This window comes from Aquarana catesbeiana, linkage group LG08 (assembly GCF_042186555.1).
Source record: "Aquarana catesbeiana isolate 2022-GZ linkage group LG08, ASM4218655v1, whole genome shotgun sequence".
Lineage (NCBI taxonomy): Eukaryota > Metazoa > Chordata > Amphibia > Anura > Ranidae > Aquarana > Aquarana catesbeiana.
Window position 1 is genome coordinate 100946286 of NC_133331.1, and position 24676 is coordinate 100970961.

At 44.7% G+C, this 24676-nt stretch overlaps 1 protein-coding gene across 1 annotated transcript in view; it reads right to left on the reverse strand.

Annotated features, from left to right (window-relative positions):
- The window catches only part of WDR11 (WD repeat domain 11), a 166846-nt gene extending 151180 nt beyond the window's left edge, over positions 1 to 15666 (reverse strand). The window contains exon 1 of the mRNA XM_073596233.1: positions 15486 to 15666. Coding sequence (XP_073452334.1) covers positions 15486 to 15571 — 86 coding nt within the window. The 5' untranslated portion in view covers positions 15572 to 15666. The remainder of the gene's footprint in view (positions 1 to 15485) is intronic.
- Between the last annotated feature and the right edge of the window lie 9010 nt (positions 15667 to 24676).

The following is a 24676-nucleotide window of genomic DNA, read 5'->3' on the forward strand; positions in this document are numbered from 1 at the left end:
ATGTCCAACCCCCCTGCACCTGGGAACATCTATTGTTTTTTTTACAAAAAAGCTGATGTCGCTAAGATTTAAAATCCCCATTTACTCAAAAGGTAAGGACTCAATTTAAACAAACAGTTAACCAGCAGTTTGAAAGAGCATAGGGAACAAGGGATGTACAGAAAGGGGGCCGAAAAAACGGCGTGGGGGTCCCCTGCAAAATCCATACCAGACCCTTACCCGAGCATGCAGCCCGGCCGGTCAGGAAAGGGGGTGGGTACGAGCGAGCGCCCCCCACCTCCTGAACTGTACCAGGCCGCATGCCCTCAACATGGGGGGGGGGGGTGGGTGCTTTGGGGAAGGGGGGCGCCCTGCAGCCCCCCCACCCCAAAACACCTTGTCCCTATGTTGATGAGGACAAGGGCCTCTTCACGACAACCCTGGCTGTTGGTTGTCGGGGTCTGCGGGGGGGCTTATCGGAATCCGGGAGCCCCCTTTAATAAGGGGGCCCCCACCCTATGTGAATGAGTACCCCTACCCATTCACCTGGGGAAAAAAGGTGTCAATAAAAACACACTAGACAAGTAATTTATTAGGCAGCTCCGGGGGTCTCTTGGGACCTCGGGGGTCTCTTCCAACTCCTCCGCTCTCTCTGGTGGGCTCCTCCGCTATCTTCTGCTCTTTTGCTAGCGTTGGCCCGGTCTTCTCTGTCGTCTTTTTCCCTCTTCTCTTCTTCCGATGTCGACACAACGCTCTCCCGCTGTAATGCCGTGTGCACAACGACTTATATAGGCATGGGGCGTGGTCACCGGGTGATGTCACCCGGTGACCCCGCCCCTTATGACGTCACCGCCTGGGGCATGATGGGACTGTGACGTTATAAGGGGCGGGGTCACCGGGTGACATCACCCGGTGACCACGCACCATGCCTATATAAGTCGTTGCACACCACGCACACGGCATTACAGCGGGATAGAGCGTCGTGTCAACATCGGAAGAAGAGAAGAGGGAAGAAGACGACAGAGAAGACTGGGCCAACGCTAGCAAAAGAGCCGCAAAAGAGCAGAAGATAGCGGAGGAGCCCGGCAGACGAACCGAAGAGCGGGAGAAGTACTGGAGACCGGGAGAAGAGGCCAGAGAGAGCAGAGGAGTTGGAAGAGACCCCCGCAGTCACAAGAGACCCCCGGAGCTGCCTAATAAATGACTTTAAAAACCTGTCTACTGTGTTTTTATTGACACTTTTTTTTCCCCAGGTGAATGGGTAGGGGTACGATGTACCCCCATACTCATTCACATAGGGTGGAGGGTCAGGATCTGGGGGCCCTCTTATCAAATTCCGATTCCGATAAGCCTCCCGCCCGCAGACTGCCTGCCCTGTGTAATGGTTTTGCACAGAGCAGCCCTGATTCTTCTCTTCTGGGGTCCCCCACCGATGCTTCTGGCTCCTCCTGTCTTCAGAGTGCCCCAGTAGCAAGCTGCAAATTATAGTATAGCGTGGCCCTATAGCAAGTTAAAAAACTTCTGCCTTTAGACCCACTCACTTCCTCCCCAGGACTACATGTCCCATGAGGCATTGCTCCTCAAACACTCAAAAGTTCTCAGGCACTTACTGACATGTATAAATGGTGTACTGAGCTGTATGTGTGCTGCACTGTATTTCCTGATATGTAAACAAATAATGCATTCTGTATGCAGGCCAACTAATCGGCTGGCCGATTAATCGATTATGAAAATAGTTCACAACTATTTTCACAATCGATTAGCTGTCGATTAATCGATTAGTTGTTTCAGCCCTGAAATACAACATAGAATAAATAACAGATTGAAAAATAACAGAAAATCCCAAAATAATAATTAGCAGAATACCAACATAATATAAAAAGTTCTGGTAGTAAATTGTAGAAAAAAAAGTGATCAGGCACAAATGTCAAAAAAGCGATCTCTGTCTCATTCTGCTCCAATTTAGCAGTAGAGCTATTCATAGATCCCCATCTGAACGATTGAGAGGACGGCCAATGTAAAAAGATGCTTCGTTATTTTTTATATGAGTATACATATACTGCATTTATTTGCATTTTTAACTACCTGCCTGGAGTGCACCTTTACATTCTTCCAGTAGACACCAATCAGATTCAAACTTGCCCTGGATTTCTAAATGCAGTTCATGACACAGAAAACTAAGGGCCGCACATTAATGATGTCACGCTACCATCCCTCTACTATTAAGTTCAAATATGATGATTGCGTCAGAGGGGTGCAGCTATAGGCGGGGACTTCCAGTGGGTCAGTTCTGACTGAATAAAGGGGTTTTTTTTTTTACATGGAGTGACATCACGTGGCGAAATAGCAATTAGGCATGCCACCACTGTTTTAAAAATATATGTATCTATTTAGCACACATTTTTTTAATTTATAAACAAATCTGTATTAAAACCATCAAAAAAAATAAGGCCCCATTCACACTAGTGGTTTGATCAGGCCCACCCATCATAGTTTCATGCAGACCTGATCGGAAGCTCCATGTAAGTCTATGTGCAGGCAGATGAAAACAAGACATTCATCCACTTACATAACTTTACCATTGAGTCCTTCCAGCTCCTTGAATCAAAAAAAAAAAAAAAAAAAAAGGAGGGGGGGGGGGGGGGTGCGGGAGACGGTCTGCATCCTTTTCCATTTTTTAGGACCTAAATGTGACAGATCTGAGATGGCATGATGCAAACACAAGCAACGACCATTTTCATCCACTGATCCAACACGGGTCTGGAAAGCTGCGGTTTTGAAATGCAGAAAAAAAAAAAAGTGACATCTGTCCCGTTCTGCTCCACTTCAGCAGAGGATCGGTTCACAGAACCCCTGCTGAGCAGAACAGACACAGCCCATGCGAAAGGGGCCTAAAGAAATAAAAAATCTAAGCCCAGCTCCCTGCATTCATTGATACATATTCAAGATGTAGAACACAGAATTGAAAAGTATGGGGTTGGCGTGCAGACATTGGGGGGGGGGGGGGGGATATAACAAAAAGAAATAGGTAGATTACGATGTACAAGTTGCTGACCCTTGGTTTAAAGGAGAAGTTCACTTTTTGATACATGTTACTTATGTGTTATTTAGGGTGGAACATATAACATATTCCAGCAGCTGCAGCCTCTCCAGGCACCCGCTGTCATGGTTTGAAAATAATGTGGCTGGGCATGACAGGGCTCCGCCCACCCACTTCATTTATTCACAGTCCTCTGTGAATGGGAAACTACAAGTCCCAGCAACTTTTACGGTTTTCGCCTTGTAGTTTCAATGAACCACTATGATGCTATTGAGCGTTCATTTATTCTTCCTATCAGTGTGTATCTGTCTGCCTGCACGAGAAGACAGATACACTTATGCCGAGTACACACGAGCGGACTTTGACGGACTAGATCCGGTGGACCGGAGTCCATCGGACTATTCGACCATGTGTGGGCTCCAGCTGACTTTTTGTCCCAAAAGTCCGACAGTCCTAGAAATAAAACATGTTTCAAATCTTTCCGACGGACTTGAGTCCGGTCGAAAAGTTTGCTCGTCTGTATGCTAGTCCAACGGACACAAACCAACACTAGGGCAGCTATTGGCTACTGGCTATGAACTTCCTTATTTTAGTCCGGTCGTACGTCATCACATACGAATCCGTCAGACTTTGGTTGATCGTGTGTAGGCAAGTCCGTTCATTCGAAAGTCTGTTGAAAAGTCCGCTGATGTGTACGCGGCATAAGAAGTCTGCAGGAGTTCTGCATAGCACCCCTAATCTAAACAAGTGCAATGCTTTCCAGGCTCCAAGTAAAATAAATAAAAATTTTACCTGCAAAAAGATGTGCATTTATTTTATTTTTTTTTAAAAGGTGCACTTATACTTTAAGAGACACATGCAGGGTATAGTGTATGCGTCTCTGCAAAGGGCCACCTCTGAACTCGTCTTACTCACCTTACCAGGACTCCCTCATTGTTCCTTTGCTCCGTGGCTGTCCACACTGCACAGCCCTTCAGGATTTGGAGGAGCAGATCACCTCCTTCCCTGGGATAGTGTTTGGGTCTAGAAGTCAATCGCTATGCTCTCGGGGATATGGGGTCACGCTCCTCCAGATCGCTAACACCAGTCATTGCAACATCAGCAGTGTCTTTACAAATGATCTGTTTGTCTGCAACCACAGTCATTTTCTAACAATGTTGAACAAGTAAAATGCCCCTTTCTGGCAATATGGCCAGCTATGTAGGTTCATAAAACAGTTGGGGGGGGGGGGGTGTATTATAGCATGTGTGCTTGGCTCACAGCTTTTCCAAGTAGTATGCACTGAGCTACATGTCAAATTTTAGGCATCACCTGCAAAAGGTGTTTCAAATCACTTTTATTTGAAGGAGCACAGGGAAACAAACAGCATCCCCTTCATAATAGAGAAAGGTGTGGAGCAGCAAAAACGTTTTTACATGAGTTAAACTTAGCAACCCCAACGCCTATAACTCCCCGTTCAATCAACACTCACTACATTGTCTCCTGCACCCAAAAAAACGTTGATGCTCATAGGCCCTCCTCCTTACCCAACATCCTTTCCTTCAACTCCTAATAACCCATCCGGCTTGTGTAGTATCTCTCTCCTCCAGAAAAAGCACCCTCGTCTTCATGGCTCCACAACCTCTAGTTAAAAAAAATGTACTATGTGCTCCTAACCTGACTGCAGTGTCAGCACTGGTTCACGCTGATGCAATTTGACATGTCAAATTGCATGCCAAATCGGCGTCTATTGCCCACAATGGAACCCTCTGAATCAGTACTACTTTTGGCAATTTCAGTTGCGATTTCAATAGACATCTGTGCAGGAAACCGCACAGATGTCTCTGAAATCGTCAGACTGACATGCCGGAATAAAATTTCAATCCTGCAACATTGTGAACCTGGGCTAAACCAACCAAAGAGCCATTAAACTTCTGTCAACAGAGTGCATGTCATTTATTGTGTTGGACACATTGGGGTTGATTTACTACAACTGGAGAGTGCAAAATCTGGTGCAGCTGTGCATGGTAGCCAATCAGCTTCTAACTTCAGCTTGTTCACTTAAAAAAAAACCTGGAAGCTGATTGGTTCCTATGCAGCGCTGGACCAGATTTTGCACTCTCCAGTTTTAGTAATGTGACATTGTCTATACAAATAGAAAAATAAAGCTGTCTGCAAACAAAGAGACAAAATACCTCTCCGGTGGGTGGCAATTCAGATCTTTGCAGCTTTCAAAAGCTACGGCTGCTGAAGAATCTGCTACATCAAACACACTTCTGGGGGTGTTGAATGGCCGGATCCCTATTGTGTGCTGTGATTCAATCTTCCAGCCCCTACATTACTACTGTTAATTCAATGGCAACTTGAGAAATCACCATCTACAAACCAGGTATTTCTTTCGCATTATTCAACAAAGAACTCTACTACAAAGTGACACATCCACAGGCACATCACACAACACTGGCCTTGTGGCAGCCACTGATGAGTTTTCTATATACTACACAAATAATGTCATTTCTTTAGATTCTTTGAATAACAGTTCCCATCTGCCCTTGTCTGGAGGAACAATATAAACAGAGAATAAGGAGAGATATACGTTTCTGACTTGCTGCTTTCTGAGTGAATGCACTAGGTATAAGGACCTTAGTCTACGACGCACGTGGACGTGGTATGAAGAGACAGAGGCAGCAAAGGAATAAAACAAGTACAAGCAATGGAAAGAAAGCTAGAGGCAGAAAAGGTAATTACATTTTGAATGAGACAGGTCTATGGCTGTTTATGGCCATGTTCTGGAAGTACGTTTATTGGATTTGTACTGTTAATCTGTCTGCATATATTAAAGACTATACACTTATTACTCCAACGCCAACCCATGCATGAAATTTTAGACACAGACAGCACAATCTTTTAGGTTAATTTGTGTTTGAAAAGCATTCATATGAGGTACTGAAAGCTTCATATTCACTTTTACCGTATATACTCGAGTATAAGCCGACCCGAATATAAGCCGAGGCACCTCATTTTACCACAAAAAATTGGGAAAACGTATTGACTCGAGTATAAGCCTAGGGTGAGAAATGCACAGCTACTGTAAGTGGAAAAAGAGGGTCAACAATACCCATTTTCTGTCTCACTGTGCCCATTTGCAGCCATAGGTCCCCCGAACTTCAAACTTGGTAGTTAAGGGTTCCTAGATGCCCCCTAGCTGCAGCCAAAATTTGGGGTCTCTGGACCCAAAGGATCCCGAAATGACATTGCTGCAGATGGACACAGTTGACAGACTTTGCGGCCCTGTATCTCGGGGTCACTTGGTGCTAGGAACCCCAAATTTGGTGTGCAAACCCAGTGGATCTAGCACCACAATATACCCAAAGCTGGGCTTCCTAGCACCAAGTGGTCCTGAGATACGGGGCCCCAACTTCGGTTTGGGAAAATGTCAAGAACTTTTCTGCAGCAGAGAATGACATTTTCCGAACTGACTTTGGGGCCCTGTATCTCAGGGCCACTTGGTACTGGGAACCCCAGCTTTGGATATGTTGTAGTTGGGTTTGCACGCCAAATTTGGGGTTCCTAGCACCAAGTGGCCCTGAGATACGGGGCCCCAAAGTCGGTTTGGAAAATGTCATTCTCTGCTGCAGAAAAGTGCTTGACTCGTGTGTAAGCCGAGGGGGACATTTTCAGCACAAAAAAATATGCTGAAAAACTCGGCTTATACTCGAGTATATATGGTAATTTCTTCACTACCCAGTAATAGGAGCCAAGTCTAAGTCTACTTTATAAAGAGCATTTGAAGAAAGTAAAAAATGACCTATTATTTATATAAATGTGACCGATCTGAACACGGATTATAACAATCAAGTCATGCATGGTCTAATAGACTCTTCAGAGAGTAGGAAGTGGCTTTGGTCAAAGATTTCGGCATAGAATAAGGGGTGTCCAAATTATTGAGTTCTGGTGTTTGCAGAGAATGGTACTAATAGAAAATGCAAAAACATTCCCTGAACAATTCCTCAGCGCGGGAGAGATCTCCCCCCGATGAGCAAGCGGATTCTGCTTCACGGAGGCACCAGTGTGAAAGGGCCCTAAGTTTATTATGGCCTGTGAAGGTGAGCTTTGAACTTGTGTTAATCATAACCATTTTGAGATGCTTCTGTGATCATTTAGAAAAATCACCATCAGGCGCTTCTGACCAGCTACAAAAACTTGAACGGGAATTCAAAGCCCAATTAACCACTTCAGCCCCAGAAGGATTTAGCCCCTTAATGACCAGGCCATTTTTAGCGATACAGCATTGTGTTGCTTTAACTGACAATTGCGCGGACATGCAACGCTGCACCCAAACAAAATTGATGTCCTTTTTTTCCCCACAAATAGAGCTTTCTTTTGGTGGTATTTGATCACCTCTGCAGTTTTTATTTTTTGCGCTATAAACAAAAAAAGACAGACAATTTTGAAAAAAAAAAAAAAAACACTTTATTTTTTACTATAATAAAATATCCAAAAATAAATAAAATAAAAAAACGAAATTTCTTCATCAGTTTAGGCCAATATGTATTCTTATATAGTTATATTATATTTATTTATATTTTAATTTTTTTTTTTTTTTTTACCAAAAATAAGTCAATAAGCATATATTGATTGGTTTGGGCAAAAATTATGGCGTTTACAAAATAGGGGATAGATTTATGGCATTTTTATTATTATTTTTTTTTACTAGTAATGGCAGTGGTCAGCGATTTTTATCAGAACTGCCATATTGCGGTGGACAGATCGGACACTTTTTTGGGACCAGTGACATTTATACAGCAATCAGTGCTATAAAATTGCACTGATTACTGTATAAATGACACTGGCAGGGAAGGGGTTAACACACTAGGGGGCGATCAAGGGGTTAAAGGAGAAGTCCAGCCTGAGCTTTTTAGGCTGGGCTTCTCCTAAGGGTTATAGGAGTGCAATTCCTTTTGCACTCCTGTGACCCGTTTTCTCTGCTGACGTCACCAAGTTCGGTCGAGAAACCACGTCACCCCGACTTCAGAAGTCTGGATCCGCCAGCTGCCTTGACGAAAGGCAGTCTCAGCGAGACGCTGAGACAGTTGCTCCCCGCCCCTCCACAGCTCAGCGCTCCAATGAGTGTGGAGGAGCAGAGTAGGAGAGACGCTGACTGACAGTCAGCGTCTCTCCTCTCGGGGAGCTGAGAGAAACAAGCCATCGGTGGTGTTCGGTGGCTCAATTCTCAGTGAAGAGGTGGTGGGGGACAGCTGCAGCATTGGTCTGATGCTGCATCCACCTAGGTAAGTATGATTATGCAAAAAAAATAAAAATAAAAAAAAAACAAAAAACCCATACTTCTCTTTTAAGTGTGTCCTAGGGAGGTGTTTCTAACTATGGGGGGAAGTGGACTGACGGGAAGAAGAGAGATCGCTGTTCCTCATCACTAGGAACAGACGATCACACTGTACTCCCCTGACAGAACAGGGATCTGCTTTGTTTACACTGGCAGATACCCGTTCTGCCTCTCTGTGGAGCGATCGAGGGTGGCTGGCGGACATTGCGGCCGCTGGCCATGTGCATTGGCTCTTGCACACTGTATCTATTACGCAAAGTTTGCACAATAGAGCCGCCCTTCAGCAGTATAACTGTGGCGGCTGGTCGGCAAGTGGTTAAAGCAAACAAAAGGCCGTCCATACAGGCCCTTAAAGCCCCTAAAATGTTTCAGGAACAAATATTCAAAGCCCCGCCCCCCCCAAAAACACACACATGGAGAGTTGCCCCCCGCATGGGAATAGTCCCAACATGCCCTGGAGCGGGTACCTGTCAGAAATAGGTACCCACTTCAGGAAAAAGAAAAACAAATAGTAGTAGCAGGGAGGAAAAGCTGAAATTTTGCTTCAAGACCATATAAAACGGCTTTCCTAACACTCCCCTCCCTCAGACTGAGCATGCTGCTGTCCAAGGGTGTCACTATTGCTCCACCATCCAGCATGCAAACACAGTAAACTCCATGCACACTGGACGTTAAGATAACGTTATAAAAACACCAGTAGCTTTGCAGGGAGTCTTCCAACGTTTTTGCAATAGTGTTTATTAGCATTTTTTTATTTATTTTTTTTCAATGGATAAAAACCGCTGGTGAGCCACGTTTGAGCGTTTGGCGTTTTTTGTGGTCAGAAAAGCAACTCCTGAATGCGATTTTATGGCGTTCAGAAAACAGCCCATAAACTCCACTGCTGATAAACATCCAAAAACGTCCATGTGTGCATGGACACATAGGATAACACAGAGGGGAGTTTATGGGCTGTTAAAAAAAAAAAAAAAATGCCCAAACTCCCAAAAACAGCCATTTATGAACTTCAGTGTGCATGGAGTCAGGAATTGCGTTACTGGCTGGATCACCAGAACAAAATAAGGGAAAAAAAGGCTTAAAAATATAAAATAAATGCAGCCACCACATGTAGAGATTGGTAACCTGCAACATATTACATTTTGGGTTTCAGGTTGATTACCGCCTTCATTCACACAGATGCTTAGTCCCATATAGTGTAAAGAGCCATGGGTTAATGTTTTTGTTTTGTGGTGAGCTGTGTGCAGGCAGCCCATATTAGTGAATGGAAGCACTCGGACAGTCAAGTTTGACAGATACATGGACGGATGCAGAGCCTGTGTATCCAGGTCTGTGCAATCATCCTTGTGTACCTGTCAAACTCAGCTGTGTGGTCTAGTCTGTAAAGCCAATGTGCTTCTAATATGGGCTGCCTGCAGCTTGTCACAAGTAACAAGTATGCCTTTTTTTGCCCCAGATAGTTTTATTAAAATGACCACCTGAAAATGCATTTTTTTGCGCAATCAGGTTGAAGTCCCATTGAATGGAGCCAACTGAATGCACATATGAATGGTGACCAATGAAATACATCAGATTCAACATGTTGAGCATTTTGGCACTGCGAGATACAAAACACTCAGGTGCCAATAAGGACTGCATTTACACTTACGCCATTTGTAAAGTTCAATGTGTTACTTACCTGCTCTGTGTAATGGTTTTGCACAGAGCAGCAAATGCAAAAGAAAGCAAATACACAATAGATATGGGCTTCACCTATCACCATACTCACTAAATTGGCAATTATGACTATTACATGAAACATACCACTTATACCTCTCTAAATACAGAACTCAGTTCTAGAGCTGCACGATTAATCGTTAAAAGATTGTGATCTCAATATGACCCCACACACACACACACAATCTTTAATCCAGCATTTCCACAATTCATGTAAAAAGTGCAGAGCCATTCCTCTGCTCATAGCTGTCAAACATTGCCAGCTGTATTTTTTTATTTTTTTTTTATCAACATTGTTCAGTGCTGAAAGAGACAGATACAAAGAAACATTGCATCTTTCTGTGTATTAATTTACAGATTCATGTGGAAGTAAAGTTCCACACATTACTTTTACCTATAGGTAAGCCTAGAATAAGGCTTACCTGTAGGTAGTGTAAATATCTCCTAAACGTGCGCCTGTTAGGAGATATTTACATTATATGCAGCCAGTGACGTCACCGGTTCATGTGCTCTGAAGGAATGGCCAGCCGTGCCATTCCTTCCGAGCCCTGTGCCGTAATCTGTGACTCCCAATCGTGGCTCCGGCCAGTCACAGAGCCAGAGTCCACGAACCCAGAAGACAGGTGAAGATGGAGCTGGTGGTTTAAACCACGGAAGAATGTAAAGTGTAGAAATTGCGCCAACTCCTAAGGAGTATATAGTGAAGCAGCCGACACAACAATCTGACCGTTGTAAATGTAAAAAATGATAATAAAGTGTGGCGCTAACGAACAATAAAACACATGTTATTAGTCAGGTAACAGTGATATCTATAAAGGAATGTCAGATCCTAAGGTGTGTACTTATTATATTAGTGATAATTTTTTTGCAAAACATCCCAAAAAAATCAAAGTAAAAAAAAAAAAAAAAAGGATAAAATATAGAGAATATCTGACAGCAGTGAATGCTCACCCAAGCATTCACAGCTGTCAGATATTCTCTATATTTTATCCTTTTTTTTTTTTTTTTACTTTGATTTTTTTGGGATGTTTTGCAAAAAAATTATCACTAATATAATAAGTACACACCTTAGGATCTGACATTCCTTTATAGATATCACTGTTACCTGACTAATAACATGTGTTTTATTGTTCGTTAGCGCCACACTTTATTATCATTTTAAACCACGGAAGTCCAGTGGTTTACAACCGCTTTAAAGGGACGAACTTTGGTCTGCAAATGAAGTCAGTTTAACCATTTGCCGACCAGCTCACATACATTTACTGCTGCGGGTCAGCTCTCCTGCGCAAACCGACGTACCTGTATGCCGATCCGTGCAAGGAGGATAGCGGGAGTGTGCCCGTGGGTCCCACAGACTTGATGTCCGCCGGCGACCTGCTATCACTGTGTACGGAGGCAGAACGTGGAAATGCCTTTGTAAACAAGGTGATTCCCTGTTCTGCCAGATGACATGACCGAGATCTACTGTTCCCAGTGAGCCCATCCCCCCTACAGTTAGAACACACCCAGGGAACACATTTAACCCCATTGAACACCCCCTAGTGTTAACCCCTTCCTTGCCAGTGACATTTTTCCATTGATCAGCGCATTGTTAAAGCACTGATCAATGCAATAATGTCACTGGTCCCCAAAAAGTCTCATTTGGGGTCAGATTTGTCCGCCGCAATGTCGCTAAAGATAGCAAAAAATAAAAAATTATAGCGCAAAAAATAAAAAATGCAGAGGTGATCAAATACCATCAAAAAGAAAGCTCCATTCGTGGGTAAAAAAGGACGTCAATTTTGTTTTGGGTACAGCGTCGCATGACTGCGCGACTGTCAGTTAAAGCGACGCCGTATCGCAAAAAATGGCCTGGTCATTAAGGGGGCAAATCCTTCCAGGGCTGAAATGGTTAAAGCAACCCTGTCAAGTAAAAAAATAAAAGATATATTTTTTGGGTTTTTATTAAATTGTATCTTTGTTTAACCACTTATTAAGTCTTATTAACTCTTTATTCTCCTTTTCTATTTAATTATTATTTTCCTGCTGTTTTTTTTTTTTTTTTTTTTTTTTATTTACTTCTATTTTATAAACTATTAATAATTAAACATTTTTTTGTTCATTAATATTTTTACATCTTTAACATATATTTACACATTTCACATTAAAAAAAAGCGCAAAATAAAAAAAAAATAAAAGTTTTATTTCATTTGTAAAATAGCTTTTCAATGCTGTACCATTGATGACAGCCGAAGTGTGAACAAAAAAGTTACGGTTGGTCTCGGCAAGTACTTAAAAAAAAAGGAAAGCCTAATATAACTTAAAGCGGAGCCAAAGCCACCCCCCCCCTCCAAAAATGAGCAGTCAGCAGCTACAAATACAGTAGTTGCTGACTTTTAATATTAGGACACTTATCTGTCCAGGGATCCTGCGATGTCAGCACCCCAGCCAATTTTCCGATCGCCTCTCAGTGTTTCTGCCGCTATTCATGGTAAGGAAAACCAGCTGTGAAGTCTTTCAGCTTCACGGCCAGTTCCCTACTGCGCATGAGTGCAGCGTGCTGCACTTTCTAACTGGCCCGGTGGCAGGGGAAGGAGGAGGGGGGCGAACTTCCGGGGGACCTCGCCGCAGCCAGGTCTCCCAGAAGTGGGGACAAGTACCTGTCAAAAACAGGTACCCCCGCCCCCCAAAAGGTGCCAAATGTGGCACCAGAGGGGGGGGGGGGGAAACAAACAAGTGGAGCTTCCACTATTGGGCGGAATTCCACTTTAAATGGTAATTTTTTTAAATTTCTTTCCACATTACATTATTTTTTTCATTACATTTCTTTAAACTTGATTGAAGCAAAGAGTATTATGTCTTATCATATTGCCATCCTGTTTGATAACCTAATTTTCAGGGGTTGTAAATCTTTAAAATAAAAAATTTCTTCAAAATCGAGAGAGAATCCTGATCTTCATTCTAAGCAAAAAAATTGCGATTCTCATTTTATCCAGGATCGTCCAGCTCTACTCAGCTCCCAATTGTTGAAATATAATAATAAATAAAAAATATAATAATAAATCTTTAGCGTGAAAAAAAGAAAGCAGTGTCTGATTTGCGCGTTTTCAGGCATTCCGAATCCTATTATAGTCTATGGGACCAAAAACACCAATCCTGCCTCAAAAGTATCTAATGTAGCTTTTGGAGCGACAGATACCTGAGCACTCATACCTGAACAGCCACCATTGATAAACACTGGCTGTGGCCCTTGGCAGTACAAAACAATCAGGTGTGAATGGTGGCTTAAGCCTCGTACACACAATTAGATTGTTGACCAACAGAGTGAGTGTCAGACTTTTGTCCGAAGGGCGTGTGCCAGGAACTTGTCTTGCATAAAAATGGTAAACAATTGTTGGCCAACAAACACGAACGTAGTGACGTACTACGTGGAATTTCAGCTCTTGAGCGCCACCCTTTGGGCACCTTCTGCAAATGTTGTGTTTGGTGAGCATTGATTCCGAGCATGAGTGTTTGTACTTTGGACTTTTGTGTGACGGACTTGTGTAACACGATGCGAAAATCTGACAACAGACCGTTGTCCGCCGAAAATTTACTAGCCTGCCATCCAACATTTGTTGGCGGAAAGTTGGCCAACAATTGTCTGATGGAGCGTACTAACGGTCGGATTTTAGGCAAACAGCCTGTCATCACGCAATTCCCTGACGAAAATCCGATCGTGTGTACGAGGCTTTAGGCCTCATGTGCTCCCCGTTTACAGGCCTTTTTTTTTCAGCCTGTAAACACAAAACAAAACAATTAAAGCCTATGTGTCCATTAGAGCTGCACGATTAATCATGAAAAAAAAAAAAATATATAATTTTGATTCACCCCCATAAAGGTAGCCTGGACCAGAGGGGAAGCCATCAGCTACAGTGGAGCCAGCATGGATTGCAAATAGGGCCAATACCGGAACTGACGTCAGGAGGGTTCCCTGCATTATTATCCAGTATTAGCGCCATTTGTGTTCCACGCTGGCTCCACTGCGGCCGATGGCTTCCCCTCTGATCCAAGCTACCTTTACCTTACCATCCCGCCACAAGATAGATACTGATGCCAGCATCCCAGGGACACCCTTGATCCCAAATGTGTGATTTATCTACTCAAATGCAAGCTTTCAATTTTTTACTGTGTGTCTTATTATTGTAGAAGAGACATAATGAAATTGTATTACAAGCATTTGTTGCATTCCTGCAATTTTTTTTTTTTTTTTACACAATAGTACCACTAACACATGCTTATTAGTGAATTGACCGGTTCACACTGTAGCGATGTCAGAAATTGCATGTGATTCGCATGGCACTGCTGTGCAGATCAGATTGTATGGCTGATTTTGCATTTCATTCTGACCACACTCGTGCTGGACCCTTTTTTTGTCTGAACCAGAATCGGATCTCATGGGTGTTCACACCCATGAGATCCGATTCCTGTCCGAATTCACAGTTAGAACTGCGATATGCGAACCGATCTGGGGGGGGGGGGGGTGTCATTAAAATTGTACTGACACTCCCAGCGGTTCGCATCAGGCAGTGTGAACCGCCAGCGATTCAAGTGCGTTGCGGGAACAGTTAAGGCGTTGTAAAGACAGAAGGTTTTTTTTAATTCATTAAGATAAAAAACTTCTGTGTGTAGCAGCCCCCAGCACCCCCTAATTACTTACCTGAGCCCCCTCTCTCTTCAGCGACGTCCACGAGTGTCTTAGCCGTCCGGGACAATCCTCCTGATTGGCTGAGGCACAGCAGCGGCGCCATTGGCTCCCAAAGCTGTCAAATCAGTCAGCCAATCAGGGGAGAGAGAGGGCGGGGCCAGGCCACCACATCTGAATGGATACACGGAGCTGTGACTCGGCTCGGGTGCCCCCATAGAAAGCTGCTGGCTGAGGGGGCACTTGATAGGAGGGAGGGGCCAGGAGCAGCAGCAAAGAGGAGGATCCAGGCTGCTCTGTGCAAAACCAACTGCACAGAGGAGGGAAGTATAACAGGCTTATTATTTTTTTTTTTTTTTAAAGCCTTTCCAATCACTTTTTAAAGAATGTTTTCTTTTTCTCTGAAAATCACTAAAACACCAAAGATTCCAGTGAATCAGTATTTATCGCCATCTTGTATAATGACTTAATGTTCAGATATTGTAAATCTTTAAAATAAAAAATGATGATTGATTGATTGAGCATTAATGCATTCCAATGGCCACGATGAATTAATATTCTGACCAATGGAATTTTGTTTAAGCTGCTTCTCTTCTGCCAGGAGTTCTGGCAATCATAGGGACTAATCAGACACCCCATGTGCATGAGGTCTAACCACTGCTTCCTCCAACCTTGCTTCATGTAATAAACACCTGACAGAGGCTCTACCTACAACCACAATACACCTCTGTCTGGGGCTGTCAGTGACCTCTGACCCCGGAACTCACCAGTCCAGAGCCCCCTTGTTGTGCTGGGTCAGCGCCCCTGTCAGGGTCCGAGTAGACAGCTTGATATTCACGGTGAACGGGATCATGTCCGAACCGGGCAGCAGAACTACGAAAGAAACTAAATGACAACTGCTGCCATGTCACCGCCCCACTTCCTCCAATGTGCAGAGCCCGGACAAATACTTCCGGGCAGAAGTGACGTCTTGGTAGCAGCGATCGGCGGCCATTTTTAGTAAGGGAAAAGTGGGCAGCTGTGTGAAGGGAGAGAAAAAAAATGTTTTTTTTCCCAGTTCTAATAAATCTTTTAAATCTTATACTTGCTTTTTGTGTCTGTTAATTCATTTCTGAACGAGTTTAAGGAATTATACAATATCGCTCATGAGGGGAATATATTGGGCTAAGCAATGTTAAAAAAAAGGGGAAAAAAAGCAAGCCTGCAACTGCATAGGTTCCTGCTTTAGCCTGGGTTTACATTGCGATACGGTTTGGCATGCGACTTGACATGTCAAATCGCATGCCAAATCAGCGGCTATTGCTGTTGTTTCATCAGATTAGGGCGACCCGTTAGAATTTGTAACGTTCCGTCGCCGCCATCTTGCTACACCTCGCACTCATCCACAGTAGGAATGAGCCCGATGCGTTCGACTCGAACATTGAGTGTTCACCAAACAGCGAACATTATGCGGTGTTCGGGGCGAATTCGAAAGCCGCAGAACACCATTAAAGTCTATGGGACACTAGCATGAAAAACCAAAAGTGCTCATTCTAAAGGCTTATATGCAATTTATTGTCAATAAAAGTGTTTGAGGACCCGGGTCCTGCTCCACGGGACATGTATCAATGCAAAAAAAGTTTTAAAAACTGCTGTTTTTTCGGGAGCAGTGATTTTAATAATGCTTAAAGTGAAACAATAAAAATTAAATATTCCTTTAACCACTTCAATACAGGGCATTTATACATCTTCCTGCTCAGGCCAACTTTCAGCTTTCAGTGCTGTTGCAGTTTGAATGACAATTGCGCGGTCATACAACACTGTACCCAAACTAAATTGTTATCATTTTGTTCCCACAAATAAAGCATTCTTTTGGTGGTATTTGATCACCTCTGCGGTTTTAATTTTTTGCTAAACAAATAAAATAATACAGAAATTTTGACAAAAATAAAAGTTTTGCTTTTGTTTCTGTTAAAAATTTTTGTAAATAAGTACGTTTTCTCTTTCACTGATCGGCACTGATAAGGCGGCACTGATGAGGTGACGCCAATTTGCGGGCACTGACGGGCACTGATGATGGGCACTGATATGCGGCACTGATGGGCACTGGTAGGCGGCACTGATGGGTGGCACTGATATGCAGCACTGATGGGCATTGATAGGTGGCACTGATGGGCACTCATGGGTGGCACTGGTGGGCACTGGTGGGCACTGATGGGCACTGATAGGCAACACTGATGGGCACTGAAAGGCGGCAAAGATGGGTTCTTATGGGCGGCACTGATGGGCACTGATAGGCGGCACTGCTGGGCACTGATGGGCACTGATACGTGGCACTGATGGGCACTGATACGTGGCACTGATATGAGGCACTGATAGGCATCCCTGGTGGCACTGGCAGTGGTAGGCATTGTGAGTGGGCACTGATTGGCAGCTGCCTGAGCATTGATTGGCAGCTGCCTGGGCACAGATTAGTATTTCCCTGGGGGTCAAGGGGGCATACCTGGTGGTCCAGTGTGGATGGCCATCCTGGTGGTCCTGGGCGGCTTCCCTGGTGGTCCTGAGCAGAGTGAGGAAAAGCCAATTACCGGCCCCCACCCCGCAACAACGATCGCCGCGATGCGTGCCCCCGGGGCTTGATATCCTAAAGGACGTCATATGACGCCCAGTCAGGATATTGAAACCACTTTGCTGCCGTCATTCTGCTATATGGCGGGCGGCAAGTGGATAAATATTGTGCCTGGGGGGTGTCTATAATATGCCTGTAAAGTGGCGCGGTTTTCCAGTGTTTAGAACAATACCACAGCAAAATTACATTTCTAAAGGTAAAAAAGTCATTTAAAACTGATCGCTGTAATGAATTGTCGGGTCTCGGCAATATAGATAAAACTCATTGAAAAAAATGCATGCCCCCCCCCAGTCCATTACCAGGCCCTTAGGGTCTGGTATGAATATTAATGGGGACCCCGAACCAAAAATTGTAAAAAAATTGCGTGGGGGGCAGGGGGCTTATCGGAATCTGGAAGCCCCCTTTAACAAGGGGACCCCCTTGTTAAAGGGGAACCCCAAAACAAAAAAAGAAAAAAAAATTGCGTGGGGGTCCCCCCAAAATCCATACCAGACATATGTGACCTATTACAGTTTACCGGTCCTTAAAGCTGAACTTCACCCAAAAGGGTGGCACATACAGTACATTCAGGAGGCAGAGCGCAACTCACACATGTGCAGTGGGCACCCAGCTGTAAAGCCACAAGCTGTTACAGCCGGGGGCCCAGAGTTGAAATGCTGGCGCCGGGGAGAAAAACCCATGTGAAGGGACGGCTCGGATGAGCACATCGCTGGATCCTGGGACAGGTGGGTGTGTGTTTATTAAAAGTGAGGAGCTACAGGTTTTTATAGCTGCTGACTTTTAATAAACACAAAAATGACTGGAGCTCCTCTTTAACCGCTTCAGCCCCGGAAGATTTTACCCCCTTCCTGACCAGAGCACTTTTTGCGATTTGGCACTGCACCGCTTCAACTGACAATTGCGCGGTCGTGCAATGTTGTACCCAAACAAAATTGACATCCTTTTTTTCCCACAAATAGAGCTTTCTTTTGGTGGTATTTGATCACCTCTGCGGTTTTTATTTTTTGCGGTATAAACAAAAAAGAGCGACAATTTTGAAAAAAAAACACAATATTTTGTACTTTTTGCTATAATAAATATCCCCATTTTTTTTTTTTTTAAAAGCAAATTTTTTCTCAGTTTAGGCTGATATGTATTCTTCTACATATTTTTGGTAATAAAAATTGCAATAAGCGTATATTGATTGGTTTGCGTAAAAGTTATAGCGTCTACAAAATAGGGGATAGGTTTATAGCATTTTTATTATTATTATTTTTTTTTTACATTAATATCGGTGATCTGCGATTTTTATCGTGATTGTGACATTATGGCGGACACATCAGACAATTTTGACACATTTTTTGGACCACTGACATTAATACAGCGATCAGTACTATAAAAATGCATTGATTACTGTAAAAATGCCACTGGCAGTGAAGTTAACACTAGGGGGTGATCAAGGGGTTAATTGTGTTCCCTAGTGTGTGTTCTAACTGAAGGGGGGAGGGGACTGACTAGGGAAGATGACAGATCGCTGTTCAAAGCAATCGGCTCCGGGGGCGAGCTGCAGGCATGCTCGCTCCCCTAGTGGCCACCAGAGGGAGCGACGTAACATAACGGCGATTCGCGCAGCCGAGCCATGTTGCCGCAGTACAACTGCGGCGGCTGGTCAGCAAGCGGTTAAGATGCTGCCGCCTGGACCCGAAGCTGATTGAAGATTGATTTGATTTATAAGGTCTGGCAAGCCATTAAAAAAATGCTGGGTATTATAGGGTATACCAGATTTACACCATTATGATCAAACAGAGCGCTCTCTGAAGTTTTCCAGCTGGAAGATTTTTCCAGGTGGGAATGCGCTGGGATTGATACTCTAGTGCAGTTGTACTCCGATGGAGTGCTGAAAACCCATCAGCGGCTTTGTATGGACTACAGTCTGGGTCAGAGGTGGTTTTTCCAGTACCTACAACTAAGACATGCTATGAAATTCCACGGTTTGGTCCCAAATGCCTCTTTTTTTGTAACTCCCATCTTGGACAGTGTAGTCCAAGCTAATAACACAAAGAGCCTCATTTCTAAAGTTTACTCGCAATTGCTATCTAATTTTCTTCTTAAATTTCCTATACGATGTAGGCAGAAAAGGGAGTTGGACGTTAATGTGGCTCTAGGAGACATCTGGGATCAAATAATTAAGAATCTTATGCCCCGTACACACAATAGGATATTCTGACAACAAATGTTGGATGTGAGATTGTTGTCTGAAAGTTCGACCGTGTGTATGCTCCATAGAACATTTGTTGTCGGAATTTCCGCCAACAAATGTTTGAGAGCAGGTTCTGTTTTGTTGTCGGAAATTCCACGCATGCTCGGAATCAAGCAGAAGAGCCGCACTGGCTATTGAACTTCATTTTTTTTGGCTCGTCGTACGTGTTGTACGTCACCGCGTTCTTGACGTTCAGAATTTCCAACAACATTTGTGTGACCGTGTGTATGCAAGACAAGTTTGAGCCAACATCCTTCGGAAAAAAATCCACGGTTTTGTTGTCGGAAAATCCTATTGTGTGTACAGGGCAATAGAGTTACTAAGCTCTTCATCTTGCATAGGTCCTATCGAACCCCAGAATTGCTACATAGGATAGGTAGGAATGATAATCCTGAATGTTGAAGATGTGCCTAATCTTCTGGCTCTTTTATTCACTTGTTTTGGAGATGTCCAAAATTATACCGGTATTGGCAGGATGTAATAGATGTGATAAACTCTGTTTATAATACTGCGTTAATTCCAGATCCTGTTCTATGCCTATTAGGGTATATAAATCCCAACAATATGAAACAATATGGAACATGATTAAGTAGGGGCCTTTATAAGATCTCTTTTTATGGCCCGTAAGTTGATAGCCTCTCGTTGGGTCACGCCCAACCTTCCTACCCTGGTGGACTGGATCCGGGAAATAGATAAACATGTTATGTTTGAAAAACACACCTATATTTAATGAGACACATGCTTGAAGTTTTAAAAAATCTAGAAAAAATGGATAGATGCTTCATGCTCTAGTCTAAACACATAATAAAGAGAGGTAGTTTTTGAAGAGCAGGCTGGCCTGTTTTATTTAACTTTTTATAAAGAGTATTGGTTGCCCTGGAATAGTGAAATAAATATGTTGTTAAAGTGTTACTAAAGTAATTTTTTTTTTTTTAATAAAAATTTTTCTGTCCCAGGACTGTTTGGTCTTTTCTCTCAAACTGTGAGTCTTTAAGCCCGGTCTTCCTCTGTGGTACCATGGATAGATCACTGCCTTCATGCAGTCAGCCCTCATGTTTAAGGTACGTGGGGGACAGGTGGGGGGGCCAGGATGGTGCATGGACGGACAGGCAGGGGCGTAACTACCACCATAGCTACCCATGCGGGCGCTATGGGGCCCGCAGCCGAGTGGGGCCCAGTGAGGATAAGAGCACCGCCGGCACAGTCTCCCAGCCAGGGGAAGAGAGAGGAAAGGAAGAGGCGAGCTGTCCGTATTAGCAGAGAGCTGAATTGCCCGATGTAAGAGCTTTCATTAGAACTTCCAGTGTTCCCGGGGCTCACGTCACATAGCTCCACCTTTTGGCCCGGTGCCTTTGATAGACAGAACGCCGATCCAATGCGGGACATGTGACGTCAGCAAAGGCGTCGGGCCAAGAGGTGGGGCTATGTGACGAGCCCCGGGAAGACAGGAAATTCAAATGAAAGCTATTACAGCGGGCAATCCCGCTCTCTGCTGATCCGGGTGGCTTGCCTCTTCCTCTGCATAGGTGGGGCTGTATGGGGCACAGGCAGACCAGGCTGTATTGGGCACAGGTCGCGCTGTATGGGGCACAGGTCACGCTGCATTGTGCACAGGTCACGCTGTATGTGGCACAGGTCACGCTGCATTGACACTAGGGCAGCTGTGGGGGAGGGATGTATGCAGGGGGGCCCCATACAACATTTTGCTATGGGGCCCTGCTATTTCTAGTTACGCCCCTGCGGACAGGTGTCCTAACAACATGCCTCTGTGTTTTCTCTACCCTCCTTTTTTTCTGTTCAGACCCTCTAGGTTGGTTCATCAACTTGGACCAGATGACGGAGACCTTGCCAGGCCGCATCATCAATATCAACATTCTTCTCCCAGGTCGAGACGCGACTCTCCGTCCAGGACCCACCAACAGAGGAGATGTTCCCATTCCTCCTCCAGACACTGCACCTACCGCCATGACAGCTGCTCTGATCGTAGAGCCTGCTGGGGATGTGGGACATGAGTTCCGGAGGGTAAATCACTGTGTGATCATTGTTATGCCTGGGTGGTCGGAGAGAAAGAGACGGAAAACCAACAGAGGTAGTCTCTTGTTAAGCATGTGGTGCAGCAATTAGGGATGAGCTTCGAGTTCGAGTCGGACCCATGTTCGACTTGAACATCGCCCGTTCGACCGTTCATCGAATTGCGAACGTTGTGGGCCATTCGCACCAAATCTGAGTGGCGCGTCACGGCCCATAATTCACTGCAGCATCGCAGTGCATTGCTGGCTGATGATCTTCCAAGCATGCACTATGACCTAGTACACGCCCCACACTATATAAGGCCGCCTGCGTGGTGGCCTTGTGTAGTGTGTTGCGGCGGCGGAGAGATGGACAGAGAGACAGTGTCATTTGATTTAAGTTAGATAGAGTAGGCAGGCGAGTCAGTTAGCTGCACTTACAGTGTATTGTGTGTATATATTATTATTATTATTATACAATATTTATATAGCGCCAACAGTTTACGTAGCGCTTTACAACTTGAGGGTAGACAGTACAAATACAATACAATTTGATACAGTAGGAATCAGAGGGCCCTGCTCACTTAGAGCTTACAATCTAAGAGGGAAGGTTAAGAGATACAAGAGGTAATAGCTGTGGGTGATGTGCTGATTGAGAAGATAAATGTACAGTTGTTAGGTGGGGGCCAGATAGGCTTCTCTGAAGAGATGAGTTTTCAGGGATCGTCTGAAAGTGGATAAGGTAGGAGAAAATCGGACGGATTGGGGAAGAGCATTCCAGAGGATGGGGGAGGCTCTGGAGAAGTCCTGAAGGCGAGCATGGGATGAGGTGACAAGGGAGTTTGAGAGCAGGAGGTCTTGGGAGGAGCGAAGAGAACGATTAGGTTGGTATTTTGTGACTAGGTTAGAGATGTAGCTAGGGGCCAGGTTGTGGATGGCTTTGTAAGTTATAGTTAGTATCTTGAATTTAATTCGGTGACTGAGTGGCAGCCAATGGAGGGATTGGCAGAGGGGTGTAGCAGACGCTGAGCGGTTTGTGTGGTGGATGAGCCTGGCCGCAGCGTTCATGATGGACTGAAGTGGGGATAGCCTATTTAGAGGTAAACCAATGAGGAGGGAGTTGCAGTAGTCAAGGCGGGAGATGACCAGGGAGTGGATTAGAAGCTTTGTGGTGTCATTGGTTAGGAAGGGGCGTATCTTGGAGATGTTGCGAAGACAGAGGCGGCAAGCTTTGGATAGTGATAGAATGTGGGGTCGAAAGGTTAGTTCAGAGTCCAGGATTACACCTAGGACCTTGGCGTGGGGAGATGGGTTGATAGTTGAGCCGTTGATCTTGACAGGGAGATCAGGGGAAGTGGCACCTGAGGGAGGAAATATCATGAGCTCGGTTTTGGATAGGTTGAGTTTGAGAAAGTGATGTGACATCCAGGCTGATATGTCTGCTAATAAGTTGGTAATGCGTGAGGAGACAGATGGAGAGAGCTGGGGGGTGGAGAGATAGATTTGGGTGTCATCAGCGTAGAGATGATATTTAAAGCCGTGGGAGGCAATCAATTGACCCAGGGAGGTGGTGTAGATTGAGAAAAGGAGAGGTCCGAGAACAGAACCTTGGGGGACCCCGACGGAAAAAGGAAGAGGAGAAGAGGAAGTAGAGTTGTAAGTGACACTGAAGGAGCGGTGGGATAGGTAGGATGAGAACCAGTGAAGAGTACAGTCACGGAGACCAAAGGAGTGGAGTTTTTTGAGGAGGAGGGGGTGGTCCACTGTGTCAAAGGCAGCAGAGAGGTCCAGGAGAAGTAGTACAGAATAGTGTCCATTGGCTTTAGCCATTAGTAGGTCATTTGAGAGTTTAAGGAGAGCAGTTTCCGTGGAGTGTTGAGGTCGAAAACCGGACTGAAGGGGATCAAGAAGTTTATTCATGGTCAGATGGTCGCTTAATCGGTTGTAGACCAGTCTTTCAAGAAGTTTGGAGGAGAAGGAGAGTAAGGAGATGGGACGTAAGTTGTTGAGATTGGTGGGATCCAGTGAGGGCTTTTTTAGTATGGGGGTGACTAGCGCATGTTTTAGAGAGTTTGGGAAGATGCCACAAGAGAGGGAGAGGTTGAAAATGTGAGTTAGAGAGCGTAGAATCGAGTCAGAGGGTGAGCGTAGCATTTGCGAGGGAACAGGATCCAGGGGGCAAGTGGTTAGATGAGTGCTAGATAAAAGTTTAGCAACCTCAGTAGTAGTAGCAGGGTTGAATGAGGGAAGTAATGATTGTATCTGTGGACATGGAGTGTTGCATGGGGGAGGTTTTTGCGCATTGGCGATCTCCTCATGAATTGTATCAATCTTAGTTTTGAAGTGATTGGCAATCTCCTGGGCATTGAGTGAGTTGGTGGGTGGAGGCAGTGGAGGACAGAGTAGAGTGTTGAAGGTAGAGAAGAGTTGACGTGGACTGGATGAGAAGGTGTTGATGAGTGTGATAAAGTAGGTCTGTTTGGCAGTGTGAAGGCAGGAGTAGTATTTTAGGAGGGCAGATTTATATTGTGTGAAGTCTTCCTGGGTCTTAGTCTTATGCCACAGGCGCTCAAGAGCGCGGCTACGTTTTCTGAGACTTCTGGTGTCATCTGTTTGCCAGGGTTGTAGCAGTCGGGGCCTAATTCTGCGTGTAGTGAGGGGGGCCAGCTTGTCTAGGGAGGAAGACAGTGAGCTGTTGTAAACGAAAGTAGCTAGGTTGGGACAGGACAGGGGGGAGATTTTGTCATAGAGGTGATCAGTAGCAGAGTAGAGAAGAGAAGGGTTGAGGTGGCGAAGGTTTCTGCGTGTAACTGTTAGGCGGTTGGAGGGAGAAGAGGTGGAAGACAAGGAGAGAGCAAAACTAATAAGGTGGTGATCAGAGAGTGGGAGTGGATTGTTGGAAAGGTTGCACGGAGTGCACAGATAGGAGAAGGCAAGGTCAAGGGTGTTGCCATTGGAGTGGGTAGGAGCCTGTATCCATTGCTTCAGGTCAAGCGATGAGGTTAGACTGAGAAGTTTAGAAGTAATAGTAGTGTTAGTGTTGACAGGGATGTTGAAGTCCCCAAGAATAATTGTGGGGATTTCAGAAGAGAGAAAGTAGGG